The 21137-nt window shown below is 47.4% G+C and overlaps 1 protein-coding gene across 4 annotated transcripts; it reads right to left on the bottom strand.

Annotated features, from left to right (window-relative positions):
• Positions 1-1931: 1931 nt before the first annotated feature.
• Positions 1932-21049, bottom strand: ube4b (ubiquitination factor E4B, UFD2 homolog (S. cerevisiae)). Of its 4 annotated transcripts, none has more exons than XM_072715089.1 (29): positions 19926-21049; positions 16694-16877; positions 16092-16227; positions 15666-15753; positions 15421-15565; positions 14754-14979; positions 14220-14570; positions 13143-13274; positions 11908-12049; positions 11460-11560; positions 11192-11306; positions 10836-10919; positions 10676-10732; positions 10346-10462; positions 10122-10220; positions 9678-9791; positions 9190-9388; positions 8867-9005; positions 8687-8786; positions 8391-8518; positions 7151-7249; positions 5823-6058; positions 5369-5495; positions 5140-5284; positions 4666-4800; positions 4336-4527; positions 4072-4246; positions 3189-3335; positions 1932-2222 (listed from the first exon to the last, which is right to left on the bottom strand). In XM_072715089.1, exons 1-29 carry the CDS (start codon positions 19947-19949, stop codon positions 2155-2157), a joined length of 4005 nt encoding a protein of 1334 aa, XP_072571190.1. In that variant the 5' UTR covers positions 19950-21049; the 3' UTR covers positions 1932-2154. The 4 variants fall into 4 exon arrangements, with proteins under 4 accessions (XP_072571190.1, XP_023696867.1, XP_023696870.1 ...); XM_023841099.2 differs by having other exon boundaries at positions 13152-13274; XM_023841102.2 differs by lacking the exons at positions 13143-13274; positions 14220-14570.
• Between the last annotated feature and the right edge of the window lie 88 nt (positions 21050-21137).

Here is a 21137-nt window from a genome sequence, read left to right as displayed (position 1 = left end):
AAAAGAAAAAAAAAAGTTTCCTTGGTTTAAGTCACAAGACAATCAAACCACCCCTATACAGTTTCAAGGAAAAGCCATATTCTGCCAACTGCTAAATTTAAAAATATCACACGAGGATTTGGGTGTTTGTGTGAATAGACTCTAGATGTTGGATTTAAGTTTATTCAGCTAAATTACGTAGTGGCAATTTTTCCGACACAGAGAGAATATATTTTTTTCCATGTGCTCTGTTGAGGTATTTAATGCAAGTTATCATAGATATGCTATGCTCTTTACACGTAGAATGGAGGCAAGAATGTCACCTGACCTACCTCGTCTCCCCTCCCAGTCTGAAACAGCTCCTAGCCAGAAATAAATAATAATAAAATGCACTGACCTAAAATTAAATTATGTTCTAAAGCCTTCTAGGGCAGATTGTGCAGTGTCTACAAAACCAGATCAACAGGGATTATTATGTTCACTGTATTTTTTTCACTAAAGCACATATAATCCTAGTTAATATTAAATGGAAGGTTTTAGCTCAATAAACAAGGCGCATGCAGTGAAAGCGAACTGTTTTTAAAAAAGGGAAGTGGGGGAAAAAAATACCCATCTGAAGCAATTCAGGAAACGCTGCAAAGTGGTAGAGGGAGCTAAGGGCAGGAAATGCAAGAGCGAGTTGGTACCAAAGACAGGAACTAGGTACCATGTGCAGAGTTAGCAGATGCCAAGGGAGGAAGCAGATACAAAGGGCAGAAGGTGGGAAGCCTTTCAAAAGCTGGATGTGCTAAAATGACTGGGCACCAAAGCAGGAAGTTGGTATGAAAAACAGGAAGTGTCAAAACTAGCAGGTACCAAGGCAGGATGCAAGTATTAAATAGTAGGAAGTGCTCAAATGAGCAGGTCTTAAGGCAGGAGGCAGGTAGCAAAAGCATCAAGTGCTAAAGTGAATAAATGTACCGCAATATACCAAACGCATGCTGAACAAATAGATTAGGCCACTATGAAAAATGTAATTTATTGATATTCAGCTTTAACTAATAATATCTACACTGGAATAAACCTGTGCTTGTATTGCGAGAAACTGAGGTTTTCTGGGGAAAATCCTTCTTAGGGACAAACCATTACACCAGTCAACAAACGAGCAGAAACACAATCCCTGGCCAAACACGTGAAGCATCGAAGCCACTCTTATACTTGTTACTGGTATCATTACAGTTGTGACACTTTAAAAATGTCACAGCTGTCAGTTCACAATGACAATTCATATTCTGACGTTGGGGGTTACGTCACCAATGATCGAGATATTAATCCCAGCTGCTATGAAGTACATGAGAAGTAATATTTAACAGCAAAGTTTTGTACTAAGGAACAATCCAGTGAACAATTTTTATATATATATATATATATATATATATATATATATATATATATATATATATATATATATATATATATATATATATGCGCGCTTACATTTAATAAGCTCCATACTTTAAAAGGAAACATGCCATCACACGGATTTTCCAGTAAAAAGCAACATTAGTAAAACTCCAAATCTATTTCAAACGAGCTTCAGAGATCTCCATACAGCATCATGTCTACACGGTGAGGGACTCACTCAATCCCATGGCCATGATGTGACCCAGCACATACAGTACGGGCAGTTTTAGCGTTCCAGTTTTTGGTATGATAGCAGGAATCTGTTTACTTTGGTTTAATGAAATATATTACAAAAGAAAGCAGAACTATGACCAAAAAAATGATCTATATAAATAAAATAAAGCAGTACGTCAATTAATCCAGCTCCACACCGACACAGGCTCACCTGTAAGTGGATGTGCAGCAGCTTGCTGGACCCACTGCAGGGAAACCAGACCCACAAGCTTAGTTCCGATCAGTGTGAAGTATGTGCATTGTATGTAGGTACATACAAAGTCATGAACAAAACATTTTAAAAGTCTATTCTTTATTCTCCTCAATATGCTCAGAGCAGACTGCCATTCAGGCTTCTGCTTTACAAAACCAACCAAAGAAACAGAACCAAAAAGAGCTGGGGGGGGGGAGGGATCGGGTCTTTGAACCCCCCCCCCCCACCCTTGCAGATGGTGCATGGGTCTGTGGAACACTGGGTGTGGGGTGGGTGAAGGGCGATGGGTGTGGGGAGAGGAGGCATCACTGGAAGTAGCGTGCTCCCTGCTTCTCCCTCATCCAGGTCTGGATGCGTTCCCTCAGGGCTGGCTCTGCGTGGGGAGATCAAGCAGAGATGGCTGACACTGGATGGCCGAAACGGTTAACGCAGCTAATGGCTGCCGGCTAGCACTGGCTCCCAGACGGTCCCCAAGTCTGACACAGGCGCACAGATCTACACACATTCCGACACAGAGATGAACATGGCGTGAGTGCATCACACATACACAGGTAGAAGGTAAGACCGGGGTGTCGTCGAATGAAAGAACAACGTAAAGGACGACACAGCTACTCAAAGGCTCATTCAGATACAGGCCGAAACAGGATGGGAATAAACTATTATGAGATCCCATTCGCTGACTAACAGTATGGCCACACACCAAGATTCAGCAGTGGCAAATTCAATAATACAATCCTCATTGTTTTGTATTATTCTATTAACACTTGCATTGCAGTGCTTTCCTGATGTTCTCGTATCTGGTAACGGTTGGGACCAAAGCACTGCCACATAGCAGAATTTTCTGCATAGTTGAATAATACTCTTGAAAAGACTGAATTGTAACACATTTCTTACACTTTAATACTTTTATTCATACACTAATAATTATTGTAATGTTATTTTATTTTCTTTGTGTTATTTTTAGTTTAGTGTAAAATTTAAGATAATTCTGTTAATTATTATGAATTTTTATTCTTATATTTTAGAATTGAGCAGGATACGAGAGCTTTTACTGTATACAGTTGCTCACAAATGTAACCCTAAATCTCTTAAATCTTTTTAAAAGCGACTCTACCAAAATGTTGTCACGGTAACTAATAGCATACGAAGCTAACTGGTGCTGTCATGTTTGGCCCAAATTGTCATTTGGTTCCTAAATTGTACATTTACTGTTTACTTACAAGTGAGCGGACAGCAATGCACACGCAGAATTTTGCAGGTGGGCAAATGAGAGTCACCTGACTCCAGCGAGCCAATGGGAAGCCACGGGGACACACCGGGGGGGCTTACGGGGACACACCTGGCTCGAGCATGCTCTCGGTCAGTGGCTGCCTGTTGAAGGGGTCTGTGGAAGAGTTGAGCAGGTGTCGCAGGATCACGGCCCGGTCCATAACGTTCCCAGAGGGAAGCCTCACAGGATCAGTCATTAGGGTATCCATCAGCGGGTCTACCAGACACACATACACCACCTTACTTAGTAATCTTTACATAAAAACCTGAAAATTAGCAAGTCAAGTTAGCTCAGTTAACACACAATTTATTTTATGCATACTAGCTGGTTTACTAACAAATACTTAAGCATTTGTAGCTAATCAACTGTATCTGTGGATGAAGAGAGGTAAGGATCATGCACTGATACAGTGTGTTGCTGCACCCATCACACGACAAACCACCTCAGGGATGAGAACCTGAGGGCAGCCGTGTGGCAGGTGAAACCTCAGCACCACACTACTCTAAATGGACCAGTGTGGTTTTTTTCCAGGGGCTGGAGTGTCAATCCTGCCACCAACCCCCAAGTTTTTCCCTGTAAGTTGGAGAACCTCCTTATAGAGCTGGATGAACATTAACATCATACCCAGGATGAAGCAATTGCAGGTTAAGGGCCTTGCTCAGGAGCCTAATGGAGTAGAATTACTCTGGACATTCACAGGATTTGAACCAGCAACCTTCCAGCTGCTGGCACAGATCTCTAGCCTCAGAGCATCAGAACCACCACGCTGGATAAAAGTGTTAGATAATTAAATAACTTCAGCGGGAGAGGAGGGGGGGGGGGGGGTCCAAGCCTTTAAACTTTACCTGCTGTCGTTAGCCCTGTATGAATCTTATAAGACTAGATCAAGCTCACTTTGGTGTTAGGGTCCAGCGTTTCCTTGGACGGGGTCAAAGGTTGCATGACAACTTGCCTTTGAACTCATCTGGCGCGTCGCTGTAATCGATTTCTGACTGGGAGTTCCTGGCGACGATCTCTTCCACCTTCTCCGAAAGCAGCTTGAATTTCTCAATAGCGATCGTCGACTTGATGCCCGCCTTCCTCATCTTGGAGATGACCTCTTCGAACAGCTCGCGGCTGTACGACCGCTGGAGCAGAGAAATGTCGAAAGGTCATGTAGCCACTGCTGTAAAACGAGCGGTCAAGCGGTGTTTTGTCTGGTGGGCGTGGGGCCCACCTGGTCGTCGGCGATGGCCTTGGCGAATCGCGCACAGTTCAGCTGCAGATAGATGTCGGTCAGCTGGTCTAGCAGCTTCTTGGGCTCGAAGCCGTACTTCTCTGGGTTCTCCACCTTCAGGTCCCGACACTTGGGCCCGCACAGCTGCTGCAGGTTAAAGTTCAGCATGGCCGCCAAACGGGGGCCTAATTCCTGAGAAGGGAGCCCCAGAGGGTAGGTTTAGGGCACCGGAGGGCTTGCTAGGGGGTCTTCAAACTGGATCACTGAGATTCCAGTGACGCATCCCAGATGATGCACCAGTGAGGTCTACTGAGGGAGTGATAGACTTACGGGTCGCAGGAATGGCTTCTGGACCTGCTTGGTGAGCAGGTGGAACATGTCTACGGTCTCGGTGGCCAGTGCCAGGTATGAACGGGATACCCTCTCGTCCTGAGTCAGCTGGGACTGCCGACTCTGTTGCTGCTCCTGGGGGGGGGGGGACCATACAGGCGTCATACTGTCAGCTTAAATACACACATTAAAATGCAACATCAAGATGGCAAATCTGATACTCATTTACACACATTTGCATGTCATGTCAACCAACTACATACAATGCAATGCAGTGCGGTCCACTGCTTGAATGTTAATACAGCATCACTGAATTATTTATTATGTCTTGTATTTTACTTAATCGGCTGACTGGTGTTTTAATTCAAAAGGACCTACGGCTGAGTATATAGGTTAAGTGTTCATGTTACCTGCTGACCTCTGCCCTTGCATGGACCACGAGACCCTATTTAGCTCTGACCCCCCTCCACTGACCCTGGGCAGCTGCTCCCACTGTTCCTTGTTCTTCATCTCCTCCTGCACCTCGTGGATACGCTTCAGTGACTCCAGGCTCTCGTCCAGCAGGAAAGTGGTGTCGTTGATCAGCATGTTGATGTAACGCACAAACTGCTTCCCGGAGCTGCGGTGAGAGGAGGCGGCCATGAGCACCTAGTGAGCGCTGTCGCCCTCCAGTGGTGGGGAGGATGCACAGCCACAAACCCACTTGAACTCCTCCAGGAAGGTGCCGTGGTGACTCATGTTCTGCCACAGGCTCTTGAATATGGTGCTGATGTGGTAGCGGATGGTGAACTTGTCGTAGAACTCGCTGGTTGCCCCCGTGTGCTCCACATCTGGTGTGAGGCAGAACGATATTAAAATTCTGCTAAAATGTTCTGGATTTTCTCTTGCGTCAGCTGAAAAGATAGTGGCTAAACCCCGAGCCATTTTGTCAAGAGAAGTATTTCCCAACCGGGTCCACGGGGACCCACAGACGGTCCATGTTTTTGCTCCCTCCCATCCCCCGGAGCAAAAACGTGGACCATCTGGACCCACCATCTAGATTGGGAAACACAGGTCAAGAAATATGAGAACGCCAACAACATCAGATAGATACATGAGAAATACCAGGCAGGATGTTCCCTGTCGTGCCCCACCCCAGACCGGGCACTATCCCTCACCAGTGTAGAACTTCATAAGGGCGGGCACCAGGTGCTTGATGGCCACCGGGTGGTTCTCCATCATCTCAGCGAAGCGTTGCGTGCGAGGCTGCACAGCGGGGTTGGTCACGAACAGCACCTCCACCAGTTTGGCGATCAGGTAGGGGTTACGGATGTAGTTCTGGCTGCAGATGAACACCACCAGGAAGGTGACGACGTCCTGGATGCAAGGCTCATATAGCACCTGGGGACAGTACCTGTCATGGGAGTGGGAAGGCCGATCATCAGCACACTCAGCCTACACCTTCCACTAGCTTTCACTATCACTATGTTTCATACACAAAACATTCATTCATCTATTACAAATAACCGTAATACTCACCTAGACATGCACATACAATTTTTCCACCCCTACGCCATCATTGTAATTACCTCCATTTATATTTTTGATGTTATTTACTTATGCTTCGTTATTATCATTGAAATTGAACTGAAGTTGAAATAAAAACACATGCACTATACTATAGAGCCCTATTATTCAAATCACGGTCCTCGTGGTCCGAGCACTGCTGGTGGTCCAGCCTTCCTTTACCTGTCAGTCAGGTGTGAAGCCTCTGACCAATCAGAATCAGTAATTATTAAACTAACTACCTGGGAGAACTGAAAACAAGGCCTGGAGTTGGAACGAGGTCCAGATTTGAAGAACTCTGCTATAGAGCTAGGGGTGATGAATCGGTTATTTAGGTGCCGATTTCAATACATCGATTAGCAACGTCAGAATTGTTGGTTAACATATCGGAAACGGCCAGATATTGGGATTGGTCTGATGTATCAATCTTGGCCGATACTAACAGGTGACATTTAAACTTTATCAGTATTCAAAGCATCACCAGAGCTAAAGACATAACGATGTAACATCATCCCACTAATCTGCACCAGCAAGCTTGGCCTGTTTCACTGCCTGCAGCCCCCAAATCAGCTTATAATGTGTCTGATTTTTTTCTGTACAGTTCAGTAGTTGGCCTTTTGACAATTTTAGACTGACGTGTTCTCCCTGATCAATATTAACAAAAAAAGAATGTTTTGAGATTCTACTTTCTCTGTATTCCTTTAATATGTAATTAAGTTCTTACGTAATATTTGTGATTTTTTTTTCAGTGAAGTTATAAATAATTAAACTCATAATACAAATTAAAGATTTCCAATGCATTGAATCCAACAATTCCTACCCCTATATAGAGCTAAATTGTTTCACATCATAAAGGCATGTTTGTTTTATATAACAGAGACATCTGAAGCTAATACATTATTTGCTGAGCAGCTGAAAGGTGTGTCTGAGCCCAACTCACTGCACAATGAAGAGCAGGAACTCAGCTACATCCTCGATGTAGAATTCAGGCAGAGCAGCAAAGCCCATGGGAACCTCTGGATTCAATGGTAGGCTTACACTGTAGGAGGAGGAGCTGTTAGCATCACTGCTGCTACTACATATACACAGTACACAGGCCGTTAGCATCACTGCTGCTACTACATATACACAGTACACAGGCCGTTAGCGTCACTGCTGCTACTACATATACACAGTACACAGGCCGTTAGCATCACTGCTGCAGTAACATATACACAGTACACAGGCCGTTAGCGTCACTGCTGCAGTAACATATACACAGTACACAGGCCGTTAGCGTCACTGCTGCAGTAACATATACACAGTACACAGGCCTTTAGCGTCACTGCTGCAGTAACATATACACAGTACACAGGCCGTTAGCGTCACTGCTGCAGTAACATATACACAGTACACAGGCCGTTAGCGTCACTGCTGCAGTAACATATACACAGTACACAGGCCGTTAGCGTCACTGCAGCCGTCACATATACACAGTACACAGGCCGTTAGCGTCACTGCAGCAGTAACATATACACAGTACACAGGCCGTTAGCGTCACTGCTGCAGTAACATATACACAGTACACAGGCCGTTAGCGTCACTGCTGCAGTAACATATACACAGTACACAGGCCGTTAGCGTCACTGCTGCAGTCACATATACACAGTACACAGGCCGTTAGCGTCACTGCAGCCGTCACATATACACAGTACACAGGCCGTTAGCGTCACTGCAGCCGTCACATATACACAGTACACAGGCCGTTAGCGTCACTGCTGCAGTAACATATACACAGTACACAGGCCGTTAGCGTCACTGCTGCAGTAACATATACACAGTACACAGGCCGTTAGCGTCACTGCAGCAGTAACATATACACAGTACACAGGCCGTTAGCGTCACTGCTGCTGTTACTTATTGTATGGGCATGTAGCAGTACAGCTATTATTATTGTACGTAGCTGTTAGCAGCTCACTGTTATTGTAGTCTGTGAAAGTTTTCAACACTACTGTCAATACTTAGTATTAATAAAAAGGATGTTAATACAGGCAAACTGTATAGGAATGGTTAGATTCACTCCTCTGAATAACAACAAGAGGTGTAGGTGACACCAGAATTACTGCTGTTACATATACACAGGACCTGTTAGCGATACAGGCGTTAATACAGCAGTTTGGACGGCCTCGCCTGTCACTTACTGTGGGTAGGCGGGGTCAACAATGCGCAGAAGCAGCTGGATGACAATGCTGTAGAACTGCAGGCATCTGCGCAGAAGGCTTTCGTCCAGCAAGCCTGCGTCTGCGCAGGCCTTACACCGGACCAGTTTCTAAGTACAACAAACAAACGCATCGAATGGATGGCAGCTGGAACATGATGCTTATATGTTGCGCATCTGCCCATTAAAATTCACCCTGTACAGTTCGGATGAGGGACTTTCCCAGTTCTGCTATCCAGTCCCTCCCTGCAATAAACCAACGATGGCCTCCTGACCCACCTTCAGCTGGCCCTTGCACCTCTTCAGCATCTCCCTGTGCCTGGGAGCCAGTGGAGAATCCTTCCATTGGCCCTCGCTGTTCTTTAGCTCCTCGACGGTCCTATAAATGCACACATAGGAGGGCTAAGGGGCTGCAGTGACAAACAGCCGCTTCCACTGCCGGTCCTGGCCGTCACCTACCTGTTGAGTTCCCGGATGGCCCGCAGCCTCCGAATGTACCGCCGACAGCCGGGCAGGATGGACAGGTGGTGGGCGTGGAGTGTCAGAAAGAAGCACTCTGTGGGGAACTTGGGCTCCGAGAACCTCGATGGGTCGTTATCTGGGTGAAATGCAACACGCCATTTCACACGAGGTGGAAAATACAAGAGGCCTCTCAGTGTGGGCTATCATCACGAAGGGACTGAGCATGCTCCGTGCGTTCATCCGAGCCTGAACAGTCAGACCACGAGACCTCAGACTGCCTCCCCTCTGACCAGCAGGAACGCTCGCCCGGGACCACTCACGCATCTCGGACAACCAGCTCTTCAGCTCCTCCATGGAGGCCTTCAGCCGCGTCTCCTCGGTGCTGACGCTGAGGCGACACCGCGGGTGGAAGATGTACGAGGGGTCGACCGTCTCCAGCTTGATCTTCGTGCTCAGCTGCTGCAGCACCCACAGGAAGTTCAGCATGAAGCCATCCGTGGACACCAGCTTGTCGTCCGTCTGGAGAGGTAGGGAGATGCAAGTGTGAGAAAGAGAGAGAGGGAGAGAGATAGCGGGAGAGACAGAGAGGGAGAGGGGCAGAGATAGAGAGAGCAGAAGAGGGAGATGGAGAAAGAGAGCGAGAAAGAGATAGAGGGAAAGAGACAGAGAGAGAGGGAAAGGCAGAGATAGAGAAAAAGAGAGGCAGAGTTTCCTAGAACGTTTCTCTTGGTGTTTAGACATCCAAAAGCTCCAACCCAAAGGATTGTGGGACACAAATTTCTCACTGCGTGAAGAAAGGTCGAGCTACCTGCATCTGAGCTTTGCGGACGTTGCGGTTGACCAGGGCAGCCATGTAGTTGAGGGCTGCCTCTCTGGTCTCTCCATTCAGCAGGACGCTGTGAAGTATCTTGAAGAGATCGCCCTGAGGGAAAGCAGGTAAAAGAAGGCTTTACCACACACCACGGTAAAGACAGCGGCGCGACGGGCTGAAGGACATCAAAGGGGGCACTCTGGGAGATGAACAACACCCAACAGAGTTCGCTGTGTCCGGAAAGGAGACAGGGGGCCGAAGACAGTGAGGCAGAGAGATGGAGATGCTCTGGGACTGGGAGATAGGTGGGGTTAGGGTTAAAGACAAACAGAAACAGAGGCTGAGAGGGATGAGACAGCAAGAGAGAGAGAGAGAGATGGGGAAAGAAAGAAGGACAGGGATCCAGAGAGACTGAGAGGCACTGAGAAAGCTGGGTCATACCCGGGCCAGTTCCAGGTAATGCTGCAGGGACTGGCTGACCACGCGCGTGTTCTCCAGGGTGATCGCGGGCCCTGAGAAGTACTTGTCCCCAACTCTGGCCTAGAGGAACACAGAGAGCTGACACTCCAAGCTGAACCACTCAGCAGCCAAAATGCCAACCACAGCAAAACAATCCAAATGCTACAGAGTGCGGGGAATGATTCTGGTGGTTCTGGGGAACTCACGTCGTCCTCAGCGAAGACAGACAGGCTGAAGAAGGAGCCCAGGAAGGACAGCCGCTGCAGCTCTCTGCCCATGGCGCCGCTCAGGGGCTCGGGGCACCAAAGGGGCATGGAGGTCATCTGGATTCAGGTGGATTAGAATCATTGTTATAGCAACCGAGCCAGTACAGGCACACGGTGGGCAGACGTGTGAGAGACATCAAAACACAGATGGCAGACACAATTACTAGCGAAATAGCGGTTTCAAAATTACAAATAAAGAAAAAGACGAAAAAACTACCCCACACATACAGCTGAGCTCCTCCCCCCAATACACATACCTGCATCACTTACCAAATTGCATACAGGGTGCGTTTTCCCAAACTTTATTTCACACAACTCTGCTAAAGCCTGCAGGATGTGAGACCAAAGACAATATAAAAATCCATTATCAACCGCAGCACTTTGTGGGTCACATGACCATTGTGGGCCAATAAGCCAATCAAACACCTACCATCAAGGGATATTTAAAACTGTCACTGTCAAATGAGCTCTCCTTCACTGCCTGGGCCAGGCCTTGGAGGATGGGAATGAATATCTGTGGAACAAAAGTGCTATTACTGACACACTGCTTGCACATCTTGGCAAGGCCCAGTAACGGCTGATGTAATCAGTGTACAGGCTAACTTTTATAGCACTAGCATAGTCAGCCCACAAAGCTGCTAGCATAGCCAGTTTTTGGTCAATATATCCAAGGCTCTAGCCATCATAGGACACTTGTCTCCATGCAACCCCCTCATAAACGACAGTATAGAATACAGTCCTGAAGGCGTTTCTGTGGATCCACACACATTCCTAACCAAGCCTTACCTGTCTGAACACCTCCTCTTCCTGGTGAGTCATGCGGACCAGCTCCTGGATGAAGCCGTAAGGAAGGTTCCGGCACAACATGTAGGGGACCAGCAGGGGGTGCTGTAGCAGGGATCTGGGCCAGCAGAGATGGTAGAACAGAATCAAGAACAGCTGCAACTCACAACTAGATAGTTGTAATAGACCGAGCCACACGCTGCCCCATATAACTGCCCCCCCCCCCCAATTGTGACAAAACTTCTGATTGGTGGCAGGTGTCCTCACTCACCGGGGCTGCGTCAAGGACCCCTGCAGTACCAGGGCGGCGTGGGAGATGCACTGGGAGCGAATGTTGCTGAGCAGCTGGCTGACCAGGGGCTGGCTGCAAACCTGTGAGGGGGGGTGGGGGGGGCACCTGTCAATCACAGGCTCCATCCAACAGCGCAACACCACATCTTCACCAGCCAGAGGTAAATTACACTCTCTCAGCATTTACACCCCAAGTACAATTTATTCTAACACCACATATGGGAGTATTTTCAAAACACGTTATTTTAAGTATCTTCACAAGACACTGTAGAATTACATCGGAAAAAGGATCAGTACTGAGAAAAACAACATGGGAAAAAATAAAAATAGTTGGATATTCCATACCAAAAATGGGAATACAAGAATAGAAATCATGACGTTGGAGAAGTTGAAAAGATCTGAGGACAGAGAGAGACAGCCAGGTCTACCTTGGGAGCTTTTCTCTCCTCCATCCCCACGCTGTCGAAGCGCTCGATGAGGTAGTTCAGCATCTCTGTCTCCTTGCAAGCTTCAATGGTGAATCGGTCGCTGGTGGGATCACAGGCCACGCCTCCTCCAGAGGCACCCAGACTGTGTGGGGGGGGGGGAGGAAGAGGATTAGCATCTACGACACAAGCCACCCCCCCTCCCCTCCCCTCCCCTCCCCTCGCCGGACAACTATCTGGTTGCTGAGAGCAAGCAGCCCAGCTCTCTGGCAGGTCTGCCACAGGGGGAACCAAACCACGCACCAACAATGAGAACTTTGGGTCGCTGAAAGCAGGAAGCTGGCACAGAACCGGGACAGGTTCCAGTGGAAACCTAACCAGCACCAATCCCTCGCTACTATCTGCACAAGAAACGTATTCAAAACAGGCCAACAAAACGGGGTCCGAAACTGACTGCATGTGATACAACTTCAAGTACAAATGTTCACCGGTTCACTTTCAGCCACCGCGACAGCCTCTCCGCTCCAAAATCCAAAGGCTGCACTTCAAGGCAATGGCTGCACTCCAGCAGAAGACCTGCCCTGAGACCTGCTCTCCGTCGCGTTCATCCACAAGACCAATGGTGACATGATGCTGTACGCCAAGCCTCTCCAACCCACAGCCTGTCATTAGTCACTTTATTCCACAGATCACACCGACCACCCAATCAGCACACTTCCCAACAAGCCTTACACAAACCCCAAACGTTATTAACTGCGTGGTTCTTGCATTACACGTCCTGGCTCATGATCAGAAACACTCCTATACAGATGCCATCTACATTAAATGCAAAATATCTCATTTGCAAAATGTACCTGTAAGGACCTAGCCAAAAGGATTTCACTATTTATCTGTAAGGACCTGGGCAAAAAAAATTATACCATATTTGCTAAAAAGAGGAAAACAAACCAAGAAAATACAAAATGCTCCTCCTTCCAGACTGCATGTCTGACAGTCATGGGCACTTTTGTTGGTGAGTTACTGTTATGCTGATTTAACTGAACGCACACCACACGACACATGAAGTGAACCACAACTCACAGTCACAGTTTCCCAGGGGCGTGGATGGGCTACCCACGCAGGGAAACTGGAGGGGTTATAGGTGAGACCACCAAAGCAGCAGCGAGGCTAGCAAATGGGGTTAAAGGTCAGGCTGCAGCACATGGGAGGCTCAAAGGTCAGGAGCATGCTCAACACACCACAGGTACCTGGACCCAAAAGTCACCCTAGAAAACTCGTCCTCCTCATCCTCCTCTGGCTCTTCCTCGCCGCTGTCCTCGGACTGGTCAGAAAGGGCGAAGAACAGGAGGGAAAGGGGGTTGTCGTAGAAACTGGGCCACGGCAGGGGGGGTGGGAAGTGAAATGGAAAGGTGGGATGAAATATCAGCACTAAAAAAAAAAGGAATGAGCACAAACAAGAGGAATAGAGAAAAGACGGGGGCCACCCAGGCCGCCACACACTCCAATTATGGGATGCTACCCACTGTAAACCGTACAGCGGTTAGTTAAACACACACACACACACACACACACACACACACCAAAAGCCTGCTGTGGGCAGGGATCTGTGTCATTCTTCAGGGACAGCCAATCACGAATGGCGGCGTCAAAGTCAACATACTTTGGTGGCTTCAGAGACACAGAGTCAGAGAAGCCATCCACACAAAGCTAGTGAAACTCTGGGGCCAGGCAGGGGGAAAGATAGGACACCACAGGTCTCAGGCAGACCAACAGGACAGCTAGAAATCCCGGGCATGCTCAGTGAGGTGGCACACAGGAACAAACAGGGGGCCTTTCGTGTTGGGTGTGCCTGGGTGCGACTGGCATACATTCCCCACCAATCCAAGAAACTATATAAACTGCTCCTTTGTAAACACACCTCCTAATTTCACTTGATGGGCAATGATCCGTCTACTTATGAACACTGGTTTTTCTAGATGTCTGGAGAAGATGTGGAATCCGCTGTGACCAGCGCATTTTCCAGTGAGCCGGAAACTAAGAGGAACGTGGAATTTGGAACTTATTCTCAGGAACTTGGGGACAAGGCTATGATGAGATGTTTCCCTGGTGTGCGCCTCATGTGTATGAGGGGTTTGTCGCGTCCAAAAACGCCTGTGTGTTGGATACATGGGAAGCAAACACTGAACTTGCACGAAGACAACAAAAACTCCAGCGACAAGCATTAGTTAGGCAGGTCAACAGAGGATGAGACTTGGGAGAATCTCCTTTAGAGAATTAGCGAGAACTGTTCCAGACCTACACTGCTCACTCTGTACCTAGTCGGGGCCTGGCTGGTCTGAGGACTCCTCTGCGTCATGGCACCTGGTGAGCCACGCAGCTGGGGGAGGAGCATGCTCCTGTGTGGGCGTGGTGACTGGGAGTGGGCGGAGACAGGGCTGGCACCAGGGACAGAGGTGGGGCCCCAGGGTGAGTAGGGGCGGTACCTCGCACTGATTGGCAGAGGTACAGAGGAGGGGCCACGGAGGGCGGGGGCAGGGGAACGGGGCAGAGAAGCCAGAGGTGCGGAAGAGGGAGCAGTCTCAGGTGTGGCTGGGGTTGCCGGAAGAGATGGGGGGGGCATCCGCACAACGCTCAGTGCCTGCGGATGAGGACTGCACGCGTACAGACTGGAAATGACACAGGAAAACACTGGGCTAAATAATCAGACAGCTCTAACAAAAAAAAACAACAGCAAAGAGCGTGTGTGAGAGTGTTTTTCAGGATACGGGTGTGTGTAGATCTCTGTACATGTTTCTGTTTGCGTGTCTGCCATGTGTCTGTGGCTTGGTTTGTGCGCGTCTGAGACTCGCCTGCAGGGGGAGCCGGCTCCAAAGGAGCCAGCGGGGGCGAGCATAGGGCTGCCCCCGCCGCTCGAGGGCGCCGTTAGTGTCAGGTGGCGATCGGGAGATCTGGCCGTGGCAATGGGCGGTGATGTCGCCGTCAGACTGGCAAAGGGGTTGTCGTCCCGCGACTGGGTGGACATCATCAGAACCTCCATTAGGATCTGGCCAATCAAGTCCTTGAAGTCAGAGAAAACTGGGGTGGGGGGGGAGAGGGGTGGGGGCAAGTGTAAGGGAAACCAATGGAGCTTGATTCTTTACATCTTGAAGCATTGAAAACAGACTGATGATTTGGCAGATGGATGGATTCATTGTTGGATTGATGGATGTAAGGACAGAGAGAGATGCATGGATGAATGAATGACTGAAAGAACGAGTGGGTTTATGGATGGATGGATGGATGACTGATAAATCCATAAATTTATCAGTCATCCATCCATCCATAAACCCATTCGTTCTTTCAGTCATTCATTCATCCATAAATTTAAGTAGAGACTGATGCATGGATGAATGGAAAAGGTAGATACATGGATCTATGGTTTTATGGAATGAAAAACAAACAGTTACATATAATTAATGGATGGGCTGGTTGACAGTTTTTTTAGGTAAACAAACAAAGCCCAGATCTCAACCCTACCTTGTTTGGGGCTCTGCTGGAACTCGGCGGCGAGCATCGGCAAAAAGATGACGTCGCGGCTACGATCCTTCCAGGAAACGCGCAAGATCTTACAGACGAGCTGCAGGGCCTGCTCCTCTGTCACGTCAGGGCTGAGGGCCGAGTCCTGCGGCGGCGGGCAAAACATGCAGGTTCACTAACCTCAATCTGCCAGTACACGATGACCACCAATAGGGGGCGACGCGAGGTTGCCCCGGCCTACCCACCTTGTCTGAGAGGTTCCTCTTCTCCCTGCGGTCAGTGTCCTCTACTTCCATGTTTTCTATCCCCGAGTCCACATCTACCTGTGACAAGCTGGTACCAGGAAATCGGGGGTCACAAGGTTGATCAGGGTTCACAGGGTCATTTGGGGGTCACAGAAGGTTTATACAGGAGCTGGGCATAGGCAGCCATGTCAGGTTCATTATTTGTGATTGGCATCAATTTCATTGGTCTATATTTAACTTTTTTTTTTTTTTAGATATACATGGGCACTCAACTTTAAGCTGCCAAGCAGCGAACAAACACAGAATTTATGGTACAAGGCCAGCTGCCAGCTCCCTTTCAAGACAGCACCCCCTAGTGTTTCCCCGCAAACGGTGCGTTTTCACCAGCACAGTGTAATGAAAATGCGAGGTCCGGCGTCCCCTCACCTCTTCTCGCAGGCGGCCGTGTCTATGTCCATGCTCTGCGAGCGGGACAGTGTCTGCGACTGAGTCTCCAGGCTGTTGGATGGTGAGCTGGACAGGGAGCTGACTCCCTCGCTGCTCTGACTGCGGTATGCCACCCCTGGGGGCCAGGAGGGGAAATGCACCCACGACATTTTGTCAAGGTTCGGCACATGGAAGTTCCCCAGATCCCCTTCAGAGAACCCGCTAGTCTCTCTGGCTGGATCGCCTTTAGTCCCAGAGAGTCCAGATTATTAATGATGCCTCTAGAAGGTCGTGTAGAAAAGGAGGATGAGGATTATTCTGCATCTCTCTTTAATGTAGGAGGGAGTCAGTCCCATTCAGGACACACGCTGTCTACAGACCACGTGCGTGAACTTTGAGGTTATGACTTTTGAGCTGAGAAGGCAATAGGAGAGCTTCCTCACTGGAATCTCAGCATGAAAAATGTCAGTACATTACGAGGGCTTGACTTTTCTTTTCGTCCACTGCGACAAAGGGCCCATTAAGGCCTAGTCAGCGATGACCCCCCCCCTCCCCCCTCCCCCGTTAAGTCACGACCGCCGATTTTCTTCGGACAAGCTTACCGGTGGCCCCGATGGGGGAGGTGGCAGGAGTCATACTGTGGACGCTGAGCCCCAGGGCCTGTGGGGGGGCGTGCGGAGGGCCTGGCGGGGTCTCCCTCTGCGGCGAGGTCAGGGGGGTGCTGAGGGGTGTGGTGGGCTGCGACGTCTGCCCTCCCGCCAGCCGGGCTAGGCGCCTTCTCCGGATCTGCGGCAAAGACCTGCCGGTCAGACGATGCCAACCAGCCAGGACACTACAGCCCGTACCCCAAGGCCCCCCAGATAGTCGTTACCCCCACGTTATTTGCTACATTGTCACGGTGCAAGTTTTTATTACTTAATGAAACTTATAAACTTGTTTTCTTTTAAACAATTCGGGTATCTTTTCTGTGGGAGGTAAAACAAAGGCTGTTGGCTGCAGAGACTCACAGTACAAATCATCCAGCCTCTCAGGAGGATTGTGGGAAAGTGGGAGTACACCGAAGATGCCTCAGCACTAAAAAACTGGAATGAATGTCATGTGGTGGTTGAATCAATTAAACGGGTTCATTTTTATTTCGGCAACAATTAATAAAAGAGGGACCATCACCGATATTTGGGTAGGTTAGTAATACAGGGGCGTCCCTCTGCGACCTTGAACGTCATGTGTAAACCAAAAAAATAAATAAAATAAATCAAGATATCTGATGCAAGGCAAAGGCACCGCAGAAACCCCTGCAACGCTGCATAAAAATACACCGGAGTTTAGCAATATTTATTTTCCCCCAAAACCTCTGGACGGGTCACATACACCTTCACCCACTGAGAATAAACCAAAATACAGGTGAGCCTATTATATCAGCCAACTGTGAACAGCTTTATAAGTCATAAAGAGATTCTCGGTCCTGCTTCAGAATATGATTCTGAAAATGTGATTTTTAGCCCGCAAAACGAGGACAAAAAAATTAAAAACCTACAGATAAATTTACACCTCAGTCTCTGCTGTCGTGCAGGTTAATAAGATGTTCCAGGCATATTAATAAAGGACCCCCCCCCCACCCAAAAAAGCCCACTGGGTTAAGTTAATGTTAATTTGTTTGGGGATTCAGAATCACATTCGATCTGATTTAAGATCTACTTGCACTTCTTTAAATGTTAAAATCACAATGTTGATCGCATGCTCATTTTTCGCCACGATATATTGTTGTGAAGACGTCCTTGTCACTTGCTGCCTGTATGTCACACCATGGTCCAGGGAGACCCTTATCTGCTGCCTCTGTATACTTGTTTACAGATGGTACAACAAACGTCCCAACTTGACTTAACTTCATGACCAGTTTACTACTGAAAATCACTGGGTGCTGATCCTCCGTTAGGGAAGCCATACGATACTGTCCTTTATTAATGGATGTTTTGCGGTTATTTGGGGATGCACTTACAATAAATGTGGGGCTGAAGAATCAGGGCCAAATCTGTTTCAGACTCCACTGCGACCACCCTCTGCAGTACACACCCTGCCAGGCTAACCAGCATCTTCAGACCCTACAGACAGCAGTGAAGTGCATCTGGCTCTGGCTGGAGATGTGGCAATTTCTCGATGCCGCAGACTAGCCACCTGTAAATGCTTGGCAAATACACAGGCCACCTCTACAGGTCTTCCTATCAGCATGCAGTGATGACAACCCCAGCGAACTGAACTTTCCCTCCAAAGGTAGAATAAAGCAACGAGTGACAGAATTCCTCTTTACTAGCTAAGGCTCTCAGATCCATCCACCACACGTTGTTCATAGCTTTGTAAAACAGCTGTACTGGTAGTGCTTTCATAATGCTGACCAGTGGTATGAAACATTGTATCTGTAGATCAGGGCTCTTCAAATCTGGACCTCGATTCCAAATCCAGGCCTTGTGTTCAGTTCTCCCAAGTAGCTAGTTTAATAATTACTGATTCTGATTGGTCAGAGGCTTCACACCTGACTGACAGGTAAAGGAATGCTGGAAAACCAGCAGTGCTCAGACCTCGAGGACCGTGATTTGAATAACCCTGCTGTAGATGTACAAGTGTTGCGTATTGTTGTGACTGCTTTATTGAGCACCTCTGTGTCAGTGTTGGCTTCCTTTAAATATTTAGCTAAACCAACGATGGGTTAACAGAGCAAAGCAAAAGTACAACCGGCTTCTCCTTCAAACATGCTGGGCTCACAGTGTCAGACGGCTGAATAGATACTGGTAGGTGACTTTTTAAATGTTGCTTTCCAGTTAAAGTAAACTATGAGCACTCAAATGACACACTAAACATTTCATAACAATCACCCAGTATCATATTCAGAATCATTACTGAAGGACTTTGACATCACTCACAAAAGTCCAAAAGATATAAAACAGACCAACTATGGTGGTTCAAACAATATACAGAAAAATATTTTATGCTTGCTATCATGTTATTTACATAGAACTTATTTAACAATGATGATCATAGCCTGTTAAAGGCAGTTCCTTAATTTTGAGTGATCAATACAGGAAATAATATTATATTCCTTTCCACAGATACTGTTCCATATACAAGTGTGGAAATCTTTGCCTTCACTGAAAACTGAGAAAGGATACAGAAAAGTAATCGATTTATTTTGTAATGGCAGGATTTGAGAATTTTTTTTAAGTAATACATTTACAAGAATATTGGATATAGCAAATGTTTACTTTAAAATGCATATGGAATATTTTATGAATACGCAATTTGGGAGCGATTAGTAAAATTCCTTTGTGAACTCATTTGACTTCCTACATGTACAATCAAAACGTTGTCTACGTCAGCCGAAATAATGGCAGCCGGGGAACCCCTCCCCAAAACACGATATTACAAGGCTAATGTAATTGTGTGTTTTAAACAACTTTCGTCAGCTAGCCAGGCAGACAGCAACATCTGCACAGAGTAATAACTGTGAACGTAAACAGGATCACCGCTTTCCTTCGGAGCGGGGAGGGAGACATTTCACAGTACGCGACAACGCACAATAAAATGACACACTACAAGCGATCTACGCGTACAATCAGATACGATTAATACAGAAAAAGGATTTGAATTGTAAAAAGTTCGATGTCAATGCTCGGCCTAAAGTCCCACGACAACAAAACGGTGATGAGGAAGAGTATTCTGTGGCAGCGTGATAGCTAGCTAGGTGGACAGAAGACTAAACAGCCAAGGCATCTGTCGAAGGTAAAAACACTCAAATATATTCATCAGATACTTATTTTAGATTTTAAGGCATATAAATCTTACCTCGTCGGCACTCAACTCTTCCATCTCTTTTTTGTTATCTGCTAGCTAATTTCAATTTCACTTCTATAGCCAGCTAACCTTCTATTCCAAATTTAGTATGACCAAAAGTGCATAGTCTTACGCATACGACAAATCTTTGAAAGTCTTGCTTACTTTAATATATACGTTTAAAATTAAATAACCATAAGGGTTGTATTTTTCCTTACTATTTCTAACGGGAATCTATAATGAAACAAACACAAAGTATTATTCATCAAAACAACAACGCCGCCATTTTGGAAGTGGAGGGTCACGTGACTGCAATCTTGGCAGCCGCGAGCAGGCTGGCCTGAGGAGCCAATCAGCGCCGTCGGATCGGATAAGCGAAAAGGGACGATGGGCGGCGCTGCTGCTGGGGAGGAGAGTTTCGCCGTAGCGGTTCTTCCGCGGTGCTGCTGTCGACGACCTCCAGGGCAAAGGCTATGGGGTTATTTAAATACTACGCTGCCGGTATTGCTGCTATGCAGGTTGACACGGACTTCACGCTGTGAAGATCCCAACTTGTTTCCAGAGGGTGCTGTCAAATCACTTATCTCATGGCTTTGCAGACCCCAGTTCATAGCCGGTCCTGCTGGGAAAGTTCTGCGTCCTTAATCATCACGCTACTTGATATTCTCCTGGAACTGTCAGCATAGCCGTTTAATGTTTTTTCCTCTAATCTTTGAGACCTGGGGGTTAAAAATCGGCTTTGACAGTCCTGTGCAATGCTCACACCTGCAGCCTGTGAAAACTACCTGCCACCATGGCAACGTGCATATAAAATAGCCAGTTGAAAAGGAGAATCACAGTAAGGATTCACTTGAGCAGAAGATTTGGTCTTTCAGCACGTGTCCTGTATGCTGTAAAGTGAACTGCTGTGGTGTGTCAGGTTATTAGCTAGTGGAAACGTGGAAAATAACCTGTATACAAACATAAACCCAAGATGAGAAAGAAGTGGTCCCAACATGACATACAGCCACTGGACTTTAGTTATACATTTTCTTTTATAGCTGAAACATGCCCATGAATTTTACTGGGGAATTCCCAAGACTGGAACAACGCGAAAATGATACATATCATGTAGGCCTGTCCCCATATATCATGTGCCCCCCCCATATCATGTTGGCATGTCCCCGTATATCGTATAAATCAGGATTTGTGTTTCTATGGGGAAAAACACAGACAGGGATGGTG

The sequence above is a fragment of the Paramormyrops kingsleyae genome, chromosome 8 (genome assembly GCF_048594095.1).
Source record: "Paramormyrops kingsleyae isolate MSU_618 chromosome 8, PKINGS_0.4, whole genome shotgun sequence".
In the NCBI taxonomy this organism is placed as follows: domain Eukaryota; kingdom Metazoa; phylum Chordata; class Actinopteri; order Osteoglossiformes; family Mormyridae; genus Paramormyrops; species Paramormyrops kingsleyae.
This window is presented reverse-complemented; position numbering and strand designations above follow the sequence as displayed.

Bases quoted from the DNA above. Each gene is read 5' to 3' on its own strand.
- ube4b (XM_072715089.1), bottom strand. From the start codon at position 19,949: ATGGAAGAGTTGAGTGCCGACGAG. The intron at 10,221-10,345 runs GTGAGTTCCCCA...GTGTTCCTCTAG, and splicing joins CTGTCTTCGCTGAGGACGAC to GCCAGAGTTGGGGACAAGTA. The intron at 5,496-5,822 runs GTGAGGGATAGT...GCCTCACACCAG, and splicing joins CCTTATGAAGTTCTACACTG to ATGTGGAGCACACGGGGGCA.